Source organism: Poecilia formosa, unplaced genomic scaffold (genome assembly GCF_000485575.1).
Source record: "Poecilia formosa unplaced genomic scaffold, Poecilia_formosa-5.1.2 Scaffold190, whole genome shotgun sequence".
NCBI lineage: Eukaryota > Metazoa > Chordata > Actinopteri > Cyprinodontiformes > Poeciliidae > Poecilia > Poecilia formosa.
In genome coordinates, this window is record NW_006800129.1 from 131,151 (window position 1) to 151,184 (window position 20,034).

At 41.3% G+C, this 20,034-nt stretch overlaps 1 protein-coding gene across 2 annotated transcripts; it reads right to left on the reverse strand.

The window, feature by feature from the left end:
- Nucleotides 1-877: 877 nt before the first annotated feature.
- On the reverse strand, nucleotides 878-19,737 carry LOC103147783 (uncharacterized). Of its 2 annotated transcripts, none has more exons than XM_007566289.2 (3): nucleotides 19,563-19,737; nucleotides 1,714-3,434; nucleotides 878-1,600 (listed from the first exon to the last, which is right to left on the reverse strand). In XM_007566289.2, the coding sequence occupies exons 2-3, from the start codon at nucleotides 3,274-3,276 to the stop codon at nucleotides 1,136-1,138; spliced, it is 2,028 nt and encodes a 675-aa protein (XP_007566351.1). In that variant the 5' UTR covers nucleotides 3,277-3,434; nucleotides 19,563-19,737; the 3' UTR covers nucleotides 878-1,135. The 2 variants fall into 2 exon arrangements, with proteins under 2 accessions (XP_007566351.1, XP_007566352.1); XM_007566290.2 differs by lacking the exon at nucleotides 19,563-19,737 and adding an exon at nucleotides 8,032-8,631.
- Between the last annotated feature and the right edge of the window lie 297 nt (nucleotides 19,738-20,034).

Sequence of the window (20,034 nt, forward strand, 5' to 3'; positions counted from 1 at the left end):
ATATGCAATTCCTCAATAGCGTTTACTTTCATAACACTGATTGAAAATACCCTGCAGTAATTACTTTTATTGAGAAGGTGTGTGGGACGACCATAGCAAAAACAGAGTGAACACAGACAAGTGCTTGATTGTCTCATTAAATATCTTCAGTGTCTTTGTAAAGAGTCAATTAGCTGCTGCTATATCTCTGAGTGAATTCACCCCTTCACCAGTTCATACTCAAATTTGAAACCTAGCATTACCATTTCATCCCTTCCTGCTTCTATTTTATGCAGTTGAATAAATAATTTAATACTCTCTTATGAACTTACACCATGATGCATCAGTTTATTTCAGGCTGCTGTGTATTTTTGTCAGTTATGGAGAAAAATTGTAATAATAGTGGAAACTTTAATGTAATTTCGTTCAACTGTATATCATTACCTGAAGATTATGTACTTCACTCTGTTCCATTTAGATCACTTGAAATATCACAGATTAGAACCCAGGGGGCAAACCAATATACCTTTAAGTGATCTTGTAAGATATTATGTATTGAAGTTATAGAAACACATCTCTTTACAGTAAGTAGGATGTAGATATTTTCTTTGAATAATGGAAACAAACACGGGTATGATTGGTACAAGCTGATGCATGGTCAGTGTAAAACGTCCCTCTGGTGGACAGCATCCTTTTGTGTGCAAAATAATCAGTTATGAAATGGCCAAAACTACAAAAGTACCAAATGGTGAAGGAGCGAATTGACATGCACCCTGCTGCTCCTTTCAGAAAAGGAAAGGGTGAGGGAATGGAAATAACAGGAAAGGAAAAGACAGGAAAGGAAAAGGAAAGGAAAGGAAAGGAAAGGAAAGGAAAGGAAAGGAAAGGAAAGGAAAGGAAAGGAAAATAAAGGGTATGACAGGGAAGGGAAGGGGAAATGTAAAGAAAAAGAAAGGAAAGGAAATGAAAGGGTCAGCAGGGGCTACATCTTTATGAATTAGACAGATCACTTGTAATTTGTGTCTTCTATTGTTGTGTATATCTTCCCTGCAACCCTACCTTGAGGTCTCTCCATTGTTTGTCTTGGTAGGATCAACAGAGACAAGGAGGGTGTGTATGTGCTCGCGTGTGTGTGTAAGTATGCATGTGCAAGTTTCTACTGCCACTTCATTAGCTTGGAGCCATGAGGTAAATCCAGGAGGCTTTTATCAGTTCTGGTTGAGGGAAGTGTGTCTGGTGCAGACCAGCGCCGTTTACGAGGCCGTTGCTGCTCCTTTGCGGGAGTATCTGTAGCCTGTTTGCAAGAAGGGCCTGGTGTTAAAAGGGGTGGCTGGGAAGGAAGTGGAGGTGGTGGAGGTGGTGGTGGCATCTCCTCCCTTTGTGAGCTGCTTGAATCTGCTGGACCTCTGGGGAGCAGTTGCGTCCGATGAGCCCTAGAGCTGGTGCGGCTGGGTGTCCGCTGAGTTTGTGTGGGCATTGGGGTTAGGGCTAGGCAAACATCACCCTCACTAAGCTGACGGCAGGGCAGGCCATACAGCTGTGTAGTTCTCTGAGGAGAGCAGGAAGACCAGCCCTGGTCTTGCACAAAGAATGGGTACTCCACCAAGACCTGCAGTAACTCCTAAACAAAATCAAGAACAGGATTATTTTAGAGTCAATGGGACTTTTGCCATTCAACATTACAACACTGACAAACTTCTTAAAGAAAAGAATTCAACCCTAGCAAAAGCTGACCTGAGAGTTGCGATCTGTAAGGTGAACCTGCAGGTGACTGAAGCCCTGTGTACTGCTCGGGGAAATCACCAGAACAGTGCAGGTGCTGAGGTGGAACTCAGGAGATGTATCTGCACTCCTCAGAAAGTCTTCTGTCCTCAGCTCCTCCACTCGTTTCAATCGCCCGCTGGCCAGCTCAATCAGAGACCCCTTGGTGAAATGAGGTAGGAGTGCAGGGGGAGATGGGCGCAGGGCTGGGGATGATGTCTGAGGATTGGAAGGAGAAACATCTCTCCCTCTGTTGCGTCGTCTCTCGCGCTCACTCTCTCTTTCTTGGTCTTTGTCATGATGTAATTGCTTATCTTTTACTTTACCCTTTTCCCTGTCCCTCTGGAGGACCTTGTCTCTCTCTAGGTCTCTATCCCACTCTCTTTGTGACCTGTCATGGCTGTTAGGCAGACTAAGGGGTGAGTGTGGCGAATTCCTTAGTGTGTGCTGCCTTGGACCTGGCTCCCTATGCAGACTGTATGAAAGTGTTCCTGAGGAGCTGGAGAGAGGATAGGCCTGGGGGTGAGGGCTGGGATGGGTGACTGATCCAAAGGGGTAATATTGGGCTTCAGATGGTGTAGCCCCCACATGGTCCAGAAGTCCACCTCTGCCAGCCCTTGCGTCTGGTCCAAGGGTATGTGGACTAGTGGGGAGTGAAGTGGAGCTGGTCTTCCCAGACTGATTTGTTTCCTGCAGTGAGGAATGTGGTTCAGGGCTTACTTGAGGTTGAGAATCTGACAAAAATGCCCCTGCAGAATTGACAGAGGAGATCAGGTCCTCCTGCTGCCTACGTACACCATTGGCATGCAAAGTATATTGACTTACATCAAGCCTAGATCTGTCATTCCCATACTCTCCAGGGAGGAGAGGTCTGGAAACTGAGGCAGTCCTGCTGCCTGACCCATCTAAGCCATTAGGCCTTTTGTATCTAGGTCTTACATCAACTAAGCTGGGGTCTTGGGGATACAAAGAGTGAGGGTTAAACAAGTAGGAAGGAGAAAAGATAGAGGGGCTATAATCCCGGCGACCGGTGCTAAGGTAGGACCATATTTCTCTTGTACTTGCTGGAAAAGGAGTCTTAAATGAGGAAGAAGAGGAAGAAGATGGGGAGGGGGGCAATGATAGTGGTCCCTCCCCTCTGAGCCACCTAGAGTGATGGGGTAGGGTTGAGGTGTGGGGATCATCTCTCCAGGCAGGAGACACTGAGCTCCTTCTGTCGCTGACCTGGCCTGGAAAAAGTGGAAGAGGAACAGGTGAAGAATAGTTCAGGGACCATGGTAATGGCACATGGAGACCTGATGCTGGAGGAGGAAGGGCTGGAGGACTGTTTAGGAGATGGGGGTTTGGGTTAGAGAGAATTCTGTCCCGGTCACTGTGTTCCCTGCCTCCCTCCCCTCTACTGGCGCTATTCCGGCTCCGAAATGGCACAGGCGGTTTAAACTCATCCAGAGGGACGTGGTGTTCTGCAGACCCTTGCCGAGACTCCCTCTTTTTGGGAGGGAGGCGCTCTTTGCTGCGGTCAGGGCTTGGATTCATGGGTGGGCTCCAGCAGCAGTGGGGGCCCCCTGTGTATTAGTGTAGGTTAGGTCACATGGGCCTCACGGGAAAACGAGGGGTGCACACAGAGGGGAAGGCCGGTACACAGCATCACTGTTGGATCGCTGTTGCTGCTCTTGCACTGAAGCACCACTCACCTAGAGCAGAGCAAAAGAGAAAGAGACAGAAGTAGGAGAGATTAAGTGTGAACATTGGGAAAGAACAGTCTGTTAGGTCCTGGCATGAGTTGTAGTTAAGACTTAGCTGTCAGTATGGTCAGACATACAAACAAATATTCAGCTGTACTAGACAGATGGAGCGAAATCAGCCACTCACTCTTTCTTCCAAACTACTTTGAAGAGGTTAGAAACTTGTAGCTTTCTGATGGCTGTTGCTAATTGGTCATTACCTAACATGTCCAGTGTGGTGCAACTGAAACTTCCCATCTTGCTCGTTTCATTCAAACACATTACTCCCACATGTGAGCTAAAAATACATTTTGCAGCCAGTGAAGTTCAGAGGCAGTGCAGTAAGTACGTACAAAAACACACACTGCAAGGCCCGACAGCAGGAGAGTTTTCATCTCTGACTCTTGGGGGATGATTGGAATATGCAGATACGCTTTTTTACCACTTTCATGATCCACCCCCACGACATCCTCGGGTACTCTCAGTATTCTACATAAGCTTACTACCAACACCCCCTCAACCCTTCACTTTGAGATGAACATATGGACAATAACAGACAAATACTCCCTCAAGCGACTATAAGCACTTCACCAGTGATAGACAAAGCTGGTCACTGCCCACCAAAAGCTGACACAGTCACTGTTGATATTACCACCAGTTGTTGTAGACACAGGATATGCGTCTTTGCATATTAAATAGGCGTCGCAGCAGGGGTTTGGGCAAATATGTGTCTGCGTGTGTGTGTGTGTGTGTGTAACATGTTTTCCATGGTTGATCTGTATGTGAAAAAAATGTGTCATGCTTTTGTTTGGGAAAAAAAAAATAAATCTGTGAATGTGTTCAATTGTTTGAGTCTTTGTGTTTGAGTCCTCGAATGTGTCAGAGATTTTTCCAGCCTCACTTCATTCAGTGAGAAGTGCGGGGGAGCTCCACTAATTCTTCTCCCAGTGTTTTAAAAGAGCCCTTTTGAAATGATGGCTGCGAGTCCAGCCGTTCCCTCCTCCAACATGTCGCTCCTCCAGCTGCCGGCCACTCAAGCCCCGCACTCACCCGCTAGTCTGTCAACTGCTAACCAACTCCCTGCCGTCTCACCATCCGCCACACTGTCTCCATGGCAACTGTGTCCACACATATGCACACACTCATATACATCCAGCTGGTTAGAGAGGTTAGACGGGGATAGTTTTTAGAGAGGCGGGTGTGCTGTTGCTCATCAAGAGACTCGGTCCAAAAACAGAGCAAGTGTAACAAGCTGCTTGAGCATCTTATTGGAAACCAAAAATAGGGCAGTGAGAGGTTTGGGATGTTTGTACAGTTAACATGACACGATGCATGTTTGTCAGCCCAACAAAGATGTAGTGAACATGAAGTAATACACATCTGATAAGTCATGCAGTTGTCTCCAGGGTCATTCTGAAATTGATTTAAAAGTTTCCTTCTAATTCCAAATGAAAGATAAGCTCTGGATTATCTACTTGATTAATAATTCAGCCGCAATATACTATTATGTATTTGCTCTATTCTGTCACTCAACAACTGCAAATTCAACTTCTGAGGTGAAGTGCCATCCCTGTATTTCTACATCCTGAATGCAGTCCATCTTTGTCAGATATAAAATAGTTAATCAAGAATAAGGAACCATGTGTCTTCATAAGGAACCAAGTGTCGTCATAAGGAACCAAAAGTCTATAAAACATTGCACAGCTAATCTGATGTGTCGGGGCAACTGTAAAACTGGAGGCAAAGTAGACGACTTTTGCAGTGTTTGTCAGTTTGGGAAAGATTTGGAATTCACACTGACTGGTTTCAGTTGTCTTCTTTGTATGACAATTTGAACAAAACACAGATCACACACTTTACAACCGCACATGATTTACCAACAAAAGTAATCTGAATGTAGGAAATTCCAATCAATTTTGTGGGTAAACAAACATGCCAGTTGGCGGCAGTAATGCACCAATTTGTTATTTTCGACTAATAAAAACCTTGGGTAGGAGAAAGAGAAAAAGGAGGAAGAGCGCTGACAACAAAAAATCTTGTCGTGTGTCCTCATCTCAGACCACATAAAATGGTGACAAAGAAGACAAATGAGCAAAATGTGGAAAGCTATTACTGCAGTATTAAACTACTGTTTCAATGTCCTAAAAATTTATGAAGTTTGAAACCAATGGCTGAGCTTTCAATTATAGCTCAGAGCTTAAGAAAAGACTTGTTAGACCCACAAGATGGAAGAATTCCTACTAAATAAAAAAAAAATGTTAAGCTTGTTGGGCTCAAATCTCAATAGCACGTTTGTCAGATTTTCATCCTGTCATGCATGAACAGAGACAACAATATAATGCTTAATTCTAGGAGTGGCTTTAATTAAAGTCTGCTAAAATAACTTAAAAAGTAGCAACTTGGAGTAACTCATCTCAAAGGTGGCCAGACAAAAATACCTGTAGACTTATTTTCAAGAACACGTCAGACTGCCAATGGTGTGATTGTCTATCTATCTCTCTCTCTCTATATATATATATATATATCATCAGGTGATAAATAATATATAATAATAAAACCCTGTGGTTTGTACTATAAAGTATCTAATTTTTTACTTAGCTTAACCAATTCTGATTAGTTTTTTCTAAAAAAAATCGCTGGATTTTCGCATGTTCCCATTAAAATGCTCAGAAGCGAAGCCGGTGAGGCAGCAGCGAGCTGAGCCTCACCTGGGATTGCTCAACCTCTCACCAACTGCACTGGCTGCCGTTCTTTGAGAGCATGTTCGTCCTGTCTGTACGCCAGCAATAAAATGGCTTAGAAACATTTAATATATGGACTGATTTTCCATAATTTCGCTTATGTATATAATGTACAGTGTTTTTTGTCACCTAACTGTGTGTGTATCGTGTTTTGTGTGCGGAGGAGCGATCAGAAACGGCAGAGAACAGACTCGAGGTGAGGCAGGCAGTTCTCTTGCCTCATGGCAGGGGGCGCTCATGATCCCAGATATTGTGACTGCACAACTGCAGAGTAAGACACAGTGAGCTAGCCATGGAACTGGCCACACAGTAAATAAGTAAAGTACAGCGATATATTTGTTTTCTCCTCTATTCCGACGTCAACATGAAAGACTACATTTCTACACGTAAACAGTTTTCTAAAGTGGAGTTTCAATTGAAGCAGAAGATGATAACTAAGGAAGACCAACACCAGAGCTGAAAGTTTCGCTTCGAGACAGATAACTTTGCTGTGGATCATAGCACAAAATTAATACCTACATTTTTAATTTTCACTGAGTTAACGCGGCTATGGATGACATGTAAAAGATTTGTCTTTTTGCCCCCCAGCGTTGTATGCATGCGCGAAATTTCCGTAGGTCCAATAACATGCATGGAGTCTAAGTCATAAGTCAGTGCCTCACCAGCAATGAACCTCACCGCACGTCACTAATATACTTTGTCTACATAGTGTGGTATTTCTGTTGTTCATGTTCAATAAATCAGTCAATTCAAAAGCCTTTCTTTAAACTGTTTAATAGACACACAAAGTACCTCTATTTTCAAGGTACTGTGCACAGGAAAATACAGCTGTTAATTGTTTCAGCTAATTAAAAAATTATTGCAACGAAAAAAATGTCTGTTTAAAGATAACTTCTGAAACATAACAACAGAATTAAATGGTGTCCTTTAAATGATGTTTAATTTTTTTTTAATTTTGTTTTTATAAAGAGGTATAGAAAATATTTATTTCTTTCTATTTTATGTTGATTTTCTACTTTGATAAAAAAAATAAATAAATCTTAATATTTTAAGAAATGAACAAACTCAAAATACAATAAAAAAAATACATTTATTTAAAAAAAATTATTTGAATTAAGAAATGTTTTTTTCTTAATTTATGATACTGTCTGAAACAAATGTGTTTTAAAAATAATCCTTTTTTAGCATTTGTCCTCAGATGACTCTTACTCCCACCTCTCCAAAATAGACGTAATATAAATTTGCAAAAAGAGTACAACAAAACAAAGAGTACAATTGTGCATGTGGAGGAGTTTGAAAAGAAATGTCTCCTAACAGAATACTCCTACACTGTTCAGACGCGCACAGCGAGCTGGAGTTTAGCTGGAGCTACTGTTGTTCTACAGAAACATTTCAACACATCCAAAGAAAAAGAGCGCACGCATCATAATGTTGCTCATTCCTATGAGTAAAATATGCTAAAAAGCTTAGGGTTTTGATCAGAAAGTAAACAAAAAAATTGTAATTAGCTTTAACAAAAATAACAATAACAATTAACTCTTTTTATTAATTAGGTAAATAAACTCATACCCACTTATGCCCTGCTCTATGTTATCCCGCCTTTTCTCTTCATGCATCTGCTTGAGACGTGTCAAACATGCACTCCGACTTGTGACTACAAACCTCAGATAAATACATTGTCTAAAATGTCCCACTTGTGAAACTTGAAATATTAACTCAGTTGTACTATAAGTAATAGATAAGCAAGGAACAGATGTCAGCCAAAAGGAAAAGAGTTAGAACAAGCAGGTGGATGAAGTTGGCAGCTGCTATGATGTAAGACTGACCTTGGTACCGGGGTGAGGAGATGTCCCAGAGCTGGTACTCATTCATATTCTAGTCCTCCCAGGGGGGTCAGCCCACCTCCCAGCTCCTTACTGTGCCACAGTGCTTCCTTCACAGCACCGCCATGGGCTCCAACACCCGCAGATATCAGCAGCCTGCAGCTACGCCCTGCCTCTGATCTCTGAACGAGTGAAATAACACCAGCGAGCCCACCAAACTGAAGGAAAAAACTGAGAGTCTGCTGTCGGTCTCCGTGTCTGTTGTGCCTGTGAGCATGTGTGTGTCAAGAGAGTGTGTGTGTGTGTGTGTGTGTGTGCTTGTGTGTGCAAAGGGCTGAGGAAATGAGTAATATCTAGCAGTGAGAAACATGTCTGCTATGCAGAGCCACACAGGCAGACCAGTTGCTGCTGCCGCCCACTTGCTTTAATCACTGTGAGGGATACAAACATGCATACACACATATACATGCACTCATATGTATGCACAGTCAAGGATGCAGACTCCAGATCTGTCTGATGTCTTCTACTTCTAACAAACTGTCTCCAGTTGAAAACATGGAATATTGCTAATCAGTCAAGTGAAGAGCAATCAAATCACTAATTTATGTCTGTAATGACATTTACAGAAGACATGCTGACACATAGAAGAAAGAAAAGGATGGAGGGGAGGCAGAAAGACAGTTGATGAGAGACAGGGAGGGACGTGGTAGGAGGCTCATCCTACACACACTCTCAGACTTAGGCTTTTGCTGGTGCCTCTGACTCAAAACTAAACCTCACATCCATCAAGAACACACACAAACACAGAAAAGCACATGCACAGCAACACACACAGACCCACACACACACACACACACACACACATGCACAGTGCTCTTTTTTGTTTATCTGCAGTTTCATCTGAATTTGTGTCCTTTGTTCTCATCAAAGCACTTTGTGACGAACCTGCTTATTAAGAGAGCTTTTATGAATACATTTGATTTGACTTTATATGCTTGCACAGACATAAACACACACACACACACACGCACACATATGCACAGTTGTACACACACTGAAACAATTTGAAACGCACGCAGGAGCACTGCAGGGGAGCTCTGAATGATTTGCTTCAGTGATTCAGTCAGTACAAGTGGAGTGTGATGGTATGGCTGCCTTGGCTTGTTAGTACTCTATTCGTGAGTGTAGCGTTCATTCAGAGCACAGAAACAATCAAGAGACATACATGGAAAGGAAACAAACCAAGGAAAGGGTTTGGGGCCATGTGCTCGTAGATCTTCTTAAAATGCAGAACAAAACCCAGACTTCTACCCACAAACAAGACATTAACCTTGACTCACTTATCAACTGCAGCCAAATGGAAGGGTTAATAAGAAATGGAGGTGTGAAAACAAAATTCAGCGGGAAGCCCACACTGAAACATCCTTTCTGGGAGGCGACAACTGCCAAAAACATCACCTCTGACATTTTACAGAATGTTACTTTTATTTTTCAAAGCAAGCTCAGACGGAAGATGATAGACACTGAGGTTGTGTGGGCACGGCTGCTGTCTGCTCCAGCAAATGTTTCATGTGGGCAGAAACGTAAACGAAGAATTTTGGAATATCCTGGATGAAAGACCAAACAGCTGCAGGGCCGCATGAAAATGAAATCATTGACGTATGACTGAAATCGGTATAATCTTAAATTGTTGAAATGTGTGCGACGTTTATGCGTTATTGACTAAACAGGTTCAGGATTCATAGAATGAATCAATAAGCCAAACATGAATCCATTTAAAGAAAATAACAGTTCTTTCTATGGACTTTTCAATGTGCTGCTAACTTAAATGTAGCTGTCTATATTTTAGGGAGAGATTTCTTCTGAAGAAAAACATTTCTATTGATTTAATACACAAACAACCTTAGAGTCGCCTTGGCTGTAAATTAAACAGCTTGATACAAGGCTATGTTTTATATTTTTCTCACTGTTTTTTTATCAAAAGCATCAAAACAAGGTTTCTAGATAGTTGGAAATTATACATGTTAAATAATGGGAAATCAATTAAATGAAAATGCTTAACAGCGTCACGTAAAAGCTGTCATTCGTATTTTGAATTCTTATAACTGCTAATGACTGCATATTTGGGGGATTGTTGTGTTAAACCAAAAATAATGCAGTTCAAAATCACGCGGTGGGCTTTGACTGACATGAATACGCTCTGATTTCCTTTCCTTAGTCTCAAGTTTTTTTTGTTGTAGCACAGTCTCCTTTTAGGATTGCCCTGTAAAAACATCACTCAAGACTGCATGTTCAGTGTGATGTGCACGGCCTTCAGATGACAACTGAATTGATACTGAGACTCAGTTGCGCGCAGATTAACTGTTTTCAACAACTAGGCAATGTCTGAACTTACATAATTGTACTTAGTAGGACTGGACGATATGGCTGAAAAACGTATCACAATGTCAGCGATTCCTATCAGCCGATACAGATAATTGTTGATTGTTTTTGTGTTTAAAATATCTGAAGTACTGCCAATCCAGTGGTGAGATCTTGTCTCCTGTTTTATCCACAATTTTCTCTCAAGCTGCCATTTTCTCCCTTCGCCCCACGCTGCTGTTTTTTTTTTATTATTTTTTTTAATTATATTTATTTTCAAACAACTATAAGGTTTGGTGGCAAAACCTCAAACTACTGCTGTGTAAATTGCTCAACAGGTTGTTGCTAGATTACCAATGAGTGAGAGAGTTGGATGACGCCATCCACCTTGCTTAGCTGCCCATGAGACTAAAGCCTTTCCTCTGCTGACATCCTCCAGAACGCTGTGCAGAACGCTGTGCGGTTCTGGATCGGAATTCAGTCAAATTAATGAACATTATATTGAACATTGAATATATTGCAATATGAACTGTTATTGAGTTATAACAATAATGGGAAATTATTCCCAATATTGTTAGGAGTCCTAGTACTTAGGAGTACCGAATAAAAACGGGTTGCAAATATTTTAGGCACACATGCAAATTTTGATTTGTGAAATAGTTGGGGAAAAAAAATGCTTCCTTCAAATTTTACTTCAAAATTATCCTCTTCTTTCGGGGAATCACAAAATATTCCAAAAATATATATTTACCTTGGTGGTTATGATGTGACAAAAAGCGAAACAGCTCAGGTGGTTTTAATCATTTTGCAAGGCACTGTATAATCTGACGAATTTCAAAGCACAAAGTCATGTTGGATATGAATGTGCGCATGGCAGTCCAGTCATAGAGAAAAAGAAAGAAATACGGATGGATTGATCACAAAAGTATGAAGCGCAGCATTGAGATATGGAAATGACTACACTGTTGTACTTGTGGAGGCACCCTCGGCTATTTAATATATCCAAAACACACAAACGTCAACACAAGCCAAAGCACAAGAGATCCATGCTGCACTGCCAGTCATTTATAGCACCACCTGAGTCATTTGGTGGTGTATACTCTTCCTCCATATCTCTTGTTTCTGTCTGTCTTTCTCTGTGGTGTTGCACGGTGTAATCTGGCCATCTCTCCCTCTCTCTCACACACACAAACACTCACACACACACACACACACACACACACAGATACACACAAACAGGGTCAAGTCTCGATAAGAAAGGTCAAATGAGTCAGGCAGCATTCAAGAAATCATAGCACATCAAGAGCAAACGAAGCAAGAACCGCAACAGGTGACTGAACATTTTACTATAATACTTTGAAGGTCTGATTTATAAGAAAATAGTCATTTCCTTTGTGCTTGTTCTTTTTTTTTTCTTTACATCTGCCCTTCCTCATGAGTATCCCTGTATTGGGTGTCCTATCACGTTTCAGGCTGAGAAGGAGATCTATGATGGACGTCTGATGCAGCAGAAATTTTGTTGCTGAATGTAATAGATCTGAACAGAGGGGAAGAGTAGAGGAGAGTATGGCGAGATGAGGGCAAAGAGCAGAGAAACAGAGAGAGAGAGAGAGATCCTTGGAAAAATCGTAAAGTTAGATTTAGAGAAGAGTTGGAGAGACAAATTAATGCAGGGAGGGGTTGAGGGGAGGAGGGGAGTACTACTGTGGTGGCTTACGCTACAAGGAGCCTGGCTAAGCTGATAAAAGGACGGAGTGATACAGGCAATAGCTTGTTGGGCGACAAGCCAGGTCAGCCTTTAGGGCAATGACCCATTCTTCTGCAGGATGAGCCAGCAGCAATGGCTCAGTCAAAACAGTCATTGCATGAATGGGCCTATGGTCAAGGACTTACATCCGGTTTCATAGGTAAATACAAGCAACATAAGTTTAACAAACAGAGAAAATTTGCCCCTTTCATAATCCGGTTCTTGTAGAGTAATTGCATTGTGTAATTGTAACTTGATGTGAGTTGGACTGCTTGGCATTTGTGGTAAAATGGTGCAATATATTGACAATATAATATATTTGAACTGAATTTATGATTGAATAAGCTAAACTGATTCCAAAAAAAGAAACATAAATAAAGTTAAGGCTCAAATTGTTGGGCAGATACGTTTGAAGTAATCCTTTAATTTTACCAGCTCTCACTTTAAATCATTTTAATGTTTTGGAGTGGATTTGGACTCTTGGATTCGATTAGAGACTCTGGAGGGAGATGCATATTAGGGTGATGGCAAAGAGGTCATCACCACCAAATAGAAATAGTAAAAAAAAAAACTGTAGAAATATCCAAAACGCTGAGCGGTCATTACAAGAAAGGGTTTTTTTTTTTTTTTTACTGATAATTATGACGCATATAAATAATTTTCATCATGCCATCCTTTAGTCATAAAATATGAATAAAAAATCAACAAAGTGTAAGTTTCAAACTGTCACTCCTTTTACACTGTTTTATCTTTCTTGATTGAGTGAAAAAATAATTTTAAATGTACAGAAAATTGAAATAAATAAACTGTTGAACTCTGAAAAGCCCTAGCTGACAGCAGACTCCTGTAGTGTGTGAGTGATTCAGACGCTGAGGCCTGTAATGTATTGGTTGGCTAATCCCTTGTGAATCCTGACTGGTACAGCCTAAGGCAGGCTTAGTATGGTTCTGGGGAGGAAATCCCCCCCTGCGTTAGTGGTACGGGCCATTAGCCCCTGGGGTATAAATAGGGCAGTCACGGCTCCTTAAGCTGGCTTTTACGCAATATCAGTTAAAAATATGACTTGACTAATTACAAGCAGGTCAGCCAGTCAGCAGAAGTAAAAAATTTCTCCACCTCGTTCTGCTTTTTGCTCTGACCATAGCTGGGCCATCCGCTGCAGGAGCGCTTCTCCGTCTCTCCTTTTCATACGCGTGTGTCAGTGTGAAACGTGTGTCACAGTTTATATGACATTTCCAATTGCGGGTGTAATGCCATTGTCACTTGTTTGGCATTTAAGATGTCGTTTGATGGGAGTTTCATTTTTTTGTTTCCCCCCCAGATTCTGAAGATTATAATTTGCCTGCATCTGAAACAACGTTTTTTTTTTGTTTGTTTTTTTCAAACCACAACGGCTTCTACTTGCAGTTATCATGATGAAAAAACACGCACAATAGAACTTCAAATGTGATACTATAGGTTAGGTGACAGCAAGTAGTGATGTCATACAAGGCTGATGCACAGTCATGCTTTTCTATTTCTGTTCTCGCAGCTCTTTCCCAAATTAGCTTCCCAACTTTTTTGTGTTACGTTGTATATGTGTGTGTGTGTGTGTGTGCCTGTGTGTGTGTGTGTGCGTGTGTGTGTTGGCTCACTGTATTTCTGGCAGGAGATCTTCTCACTAGTATGAGATATGATTAACCAGACTCAGAGCCTTTGATGCACTCCCATGCTATGAGATCACCGGCTTATAAGAGAGGTGGAAGCAGCGGGAGAGTGGTAAGAAAAAAAGCTTGAAAGAGCAAGGACAAGCATGTGAAGTTTCAGTGTGAAGGAGGAAGTGGGAGGGGGTGTGGGGGGGTCACTGTTTCGCCTAAACATTTGGCTGTTTTTGGCTTTGTCCACCTATTGAGTGGCAGTCAAACCTGGGGTTTCTGCTCGTTCTGTTTCAGCAGTTAAAATGTCAGCAAACAGTAACCAAACATGACATCTCCACGGAGAGACAGCATTGCCTGGTCTCTCACTGGTACCTTAAGTGGCATTCATATTCAGATAGACTGTCTAGACTGGCTTTAGAGACTCTGTCTAGAGTACCTTTATCACTGCTGGTATTCAAGGCAACGTTGCTATACACTGCCATTATTGCTGCTGCTCCACCACCCCTCCCACACCATATCTACTGCCGTTGCAGTCATTTACTCAACTCATTCTTTAGGCTGCTTGCTGTAGAAAAGTGTTGCAGATTAAACAGTAATATGTCTGAATCGGATAAATGAAATACCAATTTTTGATAGAGCTTTTTCACCTGAAGCTATTTCCGCACCGTTGCTGAAAATTTCAAACAAGCACAAATGAATTCATGTTTGCTTAATTTTGATCTTAATTTTGCTCTTGATTGAAAATAATTCCAAAAATAATTAGTTTAAGGACGGCTCTCCAGATGGAATTTGTTTCGGATGTTACGCTCACCACACATTGACACCAAAACCTAGAGGGAGCGAGCTCACATGCATGGGCTTCAGCAAAAGGATAAAGGCAAGTCTAACTGAAAAGCAGTGGGTGTAAGTGGTGGGTGGCAGGGTTGAAAGGTTGCTGACCTTCATTGTAGTTGAAATGCAGAGGAGGAGAGCATGCTGCTTGATCATACACTGGGGTTATCGAGTCAAAGCCAAGGAAAACAATCCATTTCAAGAAAACGACCCTTTGTATGTGGTCAAGTAACAGACAGGGTGCGTGCACGTGTTTGCAAATGACCAACCATCGCACCTTCATTATTACACTCCTCTCTTTCACACATGCTGCAAGTAGGTAAGAGAAGAAATGCATGCCATGAAACACCCTGCTCTCATGAGAGAATTTGAACGACAGGTGTGTCTGTCACATTTAAGTAGCCTGGCACAGTGTCAGCTGTGTTCAAACACTGACTTCTGTTTGGGATTATTCATCACACTCCTGGTCTCTTTGGCTCAGATCCCAAGCGTGTTCTCATATCAGATCAGCTGGGGGAGAGCCCAGATCTACGAAGGCCATAAATGTAGAACTAATTTTATATTGTTTCGAATAGAATAGAATAGAATAGAATGGAATAGAATAGAATAGAATAGAATAGAATAGAATAGAATAGAATAGAATAGAATAGGGCCAAATTAAAAACAAAAAAAAAAACTTTATTTGTCCCTTATTGAGAAAGTTCAGCTCACCAAAAAGAGTGATGGAGAAAATACCCTTTTACGAATTTAGCAAAGCAAACAAACAAATAAATAAAAAAATAAATAAATAAATAAATAAATAAATAAATAAATAAATAAATAAATAAATAAATAAATAACATTCAATAAATGAATATTGATATACATATATATAATACTACATGGAAATATTTAGTTATGAATAGAATAGAATAGAATAGAATAGAATAGAATAGAATAGAATAGAATAGAATAGAATAGAATATTAAATTGGAATACTGACCATAATTGGACAACTGTTGTCTCTGTTGAATGGAAGCAGGGTTTTTTTAGGCCTAATGGTAACCTTATCTTGCCAATAAGCTCAATGTATTTGTCATAGAGCTCGAAAATCCTGTGCTCAACACTGACCTTTGCCATCTCTTGAAACACTTGTAGTTATCTTGATCCTCAAAAGCAAGTATTGCTAGCCAGAAAATAAGATTTCTGTTTTTCAGAAACAGCAGTAGGAGTCAAATAGGAAGTACATAATTTACACACAAACATATCTGTGTAGTTTCAACCTGCCTGTTTTACTTTGAAGTGGGAATTGTTTTTTTGTTTTTTTAACATTTCCTTTACTTCAAAGTTCAGCTGTTTCTAAATATTAAGTTGAGATGGCATTTGTAGGAACAGAACTGTGCTGTCTGAAACTGTTTTTTTTTTTTTTTTTGCTTGTTTCCTTGTTTTTGTTTAAAAATGTGCCCTTTGAGCCGGTAGCAATAGGTGACTCATGCTACGAGGCATCTGAGCTTGAACGTCTGCAGGTCACCAACTGTAAGAATGTACAACATGAAGCTGTATATTTGGAAGAATTGTGTTTATAACTAAAGCATCATGCTGTAGAAAAGGATGTAGTTAGAAGTAACATTAAAGTTGGTTAGCATAGATGTGGAAATGAAATGAGCTATAATTAAGAGCAATACTGGAAGAAAAGCTGTTAGATGCTGCAAATGATTAGGCAAAGAAATGAAGGGTTATCTTCAAGTAGGATAATGACTCTAAATATACTGTCAGTTTACGTTTAGATTGGCCTAGTAAAAGTACAGACCTAAATATAATTGAAGGTCTGTTGCAAAACTTTGTATTTAATAAAAAAAAAAAAAAACACGCAGGCAAAAATTGTAGTATCTATGAAGAAAATACCACCGAAGACTTGAAACTATTTGCCTAGTGCAGAGGTTGGTTCTACAAATCATTAACTCATTGGGGGAGAGCATATCTGTGCACCATCATTCTCAGATTTTCATTTGTAAAAGAAAAAAAAAACATAAAATGTGTCATTTACCTTCTACTTCGTAATCACAAACTACTTTATGTTAGCCTGTCAGTCTGATTCCCAATAAAATACTCTCATATTTGTGATTATAAAGAGCCAGTTAATGTGCACACTGCATAATTTATTAAAATATTTCTGAAAAAAAAGAGGAGAGAAAATGTGACTCATTTTCTTTTCTGCAAGTGGATGACATGGAAGACAGGCAAAGACATGTAAATGCTCGCCCATACAGTAGGTGTGACTCGTGAGTGACAATGAGAGAGATTATCCCTCCGTCTGTTTGCAGTGAGGTGGTGAGTGTTTCTTGACTTTCCGAAGAAGCAGCGAAGAAAGCTGTTAAGAAAATAAATACTTGTCAGTGGTTACAGAAGTTCAAATGTTTGCTAAACTGTTGCCCCCACAAGTGGCCCTCAGATCTGATTTTGTGTTGGCATGCTGTACTTAAAATCTCAGACACAAGAAGGGCATGTGCGTAGATTCCTGCAATCATGCAAATGCGTAGTCTCGGCATGAATGTACACTTCAGTCTATAGTTTTCCCTTTCTTTGTATTTCACTTTCAGCCTCCCCACCCCACCCACTCTCGGTCTCCCTTCTCTGTCTTTCCCTCTCACTCATCTGGGTGGCTGTTTGAGAGCATACACTCAGCGTGGGTGAGAGTGTGAGAGTGCTAGAGTAGAGTATATGACTGCTAACACAAGATGTAAAGTGTGTGTGTGTGTGTGTGTCTGCCTGTCTGCGTGGTGCTGTAGGTGGAGAGGCACAGCAGGGCGTGAAGGAGCGCTGTGATAATGACAGGCCATGCATTATATAACATGCAGATTGCATAAGGAGAAGATTATTTTAGGTCCAGATATTGAGGATGTATAAGTAATTTTCTTTTTTTTTTTATGTGGGTGAATATCGCTGCGTGCACCTCTGAATGCATGCATGGGTGTTTGTGAAGAAATCTGCACATTTATTTGGCTACTTTCAAGGAGCGTTGGGGGACAAACTAAAGTGTATTTTATGTGTGTGTGTTTGTGTGCGTTTTTTTTAAGAGTATACACATTTTCAGCTTTCTTTTGCAACTATCTGCATATTAAAACAAATACATAGGAATGTTGGTTTTATTTTTTTTTTCTTACAGTGGGTATAAGGATGTCTAAGCTGCATGCACCCACTCATTATCACTTTTAGACTTCAGAGAGATCCACTTGAAAAAGGGCAGATTCTCCTTAGTGGTTGGAGGGGGGGTAAAGCAAAGTAACTTTCATTTATGATGAGTTTGATGTTCAGAGCTTGTCCAAAAAAAGAGCAGCATGCTCATCTTTGGACCTAAAATAATTGTTGGAGTCTCCCTCAGTCACTTGGTATCGAAGCTGTGGTGCTCAGATACAGTCTCCGTGTGCTACTGCCTCACTCCATGCATGAGTGTGCCCCTGTAAAAATAGACCTCTTAAAGGGCCAGCAGCCACTCAACCTTCTCCCACAAGAGACCTGTTCTTCTCTTCAGGGTGACACAAGAAACATGGGACAAAATTTTCACTCGGCCCACATGATCAGTTGTGCTTCTGTTTCCCAAAAGCAGTAAAATAATCGGAGCCTGCTCAGTCACACCAAATACCTTCACGAAGACAAATCTCTGCTATAGGTGATTACGGTGTTAATCCTCAGGCATTCTTCCAATAAGTGATTGTAAAACACAATATAAACAAATAAACAGGTAAGTTTTAATTGAACCAGAATAGATCAGGAGTCATTCTGAGAGAGTCCTTGCTTCTACCTTCAATAAGTGACAAACCTAAGCTTAAAAGCAAGAAATGCATCGTCAGAGAAACTCCCTGTACTTTGTGGCAGTTCCTTCAAAGCAGACATTAGAGGAAGCAGTTACACAGAGACGTAAGACTTCTTGTGGACTCTGGCAGATCACCCTAGTAATTGAAATAAGTGAATTAAGTCAGCAGGGACAAATGGCGTACGTCTCGCTTGAAGGACATCTGCAGTCAAGGACTGTGGGAACTCGGGTGAATTCTCCTATACGTAGCATATTGGTGATTGGGGCAACAGAAGGATGCCGCCTGCAGTAGCAGAAATAGATGTACCAAAAATCATAACTTTGCTCTCTGGTGTACAAAACACCAGGAGGGATTTGTTGCCCGTATGTGACAGAATGTGCACAACACAGCTCTGATCTTTTCACATAGGCCTGCAGAGAAAAGTTTCATGAGTTAAAAGTAAGAAAAGGGAATAAAGCTACTGAGTTAGGGGTTTCTTATAATAAACAGTTTTTTGGATGTTAACAGATGCTCCTGCACACCTGCATGTCGTACCTTTAATGACACGAGAGCTCTCAGAGATTTTACTACAACATCTGCACACCATGCTTTTCCTCTCATTCTGACAACCTGCCCACCCCACCACCACCATCCCCTCACACATACACACACACACCCACTGGACAAACCCCACCCTAGTCAGTCTCATCTCCATCCTTCCCAATTTAAGCGGGCTCCTGGAGGGCCCCTGGCTATCTCTGGACCAGGGCTATTTAAGCCCACTGCTCTAATTCTGAAAGCCCTGATCTGCAGTCAGGCTGAGAGATAAACCTCACACACTCTTTCTCTCCCAATCAGTCACAATCTCCCTCTAGTTCAAACACTCACTCATTGTTTTTGTCTTGCAAACACACATGTCACACTTATTCACTGCTGAGTGTCTTCTGTCATACCTGGCTGACCTGCCTTCCTCAGAAAGCCATGCACCTCTTGACTAACTCCTAAATCAATCTTCTCACAGCAGTTTTTTTTTTATATCCTGTCGCCCAAAGTTATCAACACACCTGTGCTCTCTCACACTCTCCTTCACACACAAATATGGACACGTACACACACACACACACACACACACACACACACACACACACCCTCTCACTGAGAGGAGGAAGCTCCGTGGTCACATACCTTGCTGGGTGCCTTTACGTAGCTCGTATCTGAGAGTTGTTCTCATTGGATCAGGCAGCAGCAGGCACGCAGGAATATCCAGTTTTGACACTGAGTCTCTTCCTCCTCTCTACTGCTCAGCCTTCTCTCTCTTCATCCTATTCCTACCTCTGCTCCTTCTCACTCTCTAAACGCCTCTTTGCTCTCTCTCTCTCTTTCTCTCTCTCTCACTCTCTCTCTCTCTTTCTGTTTCTCCGTCTGAGCGGGCTGTTTTTCTCTCCTGACTGCCTGATCTTCCTCTCTCCCTCTTTCTCAGTGCCAGAAATATTTTATCTCACTCTTAAAACTTTAGTCTACAATCATTTCCCTTGGTGAGTCCCCTGTGCCAGACCAGGATAGTTGGTAACTTTTCCTCTCCCCCTGCCTAATATGCTCTCTGTCTCTCCCTGCCTTGCCGGGAGTGTATAATTAGACAGAGCTCAGTGGTAATACA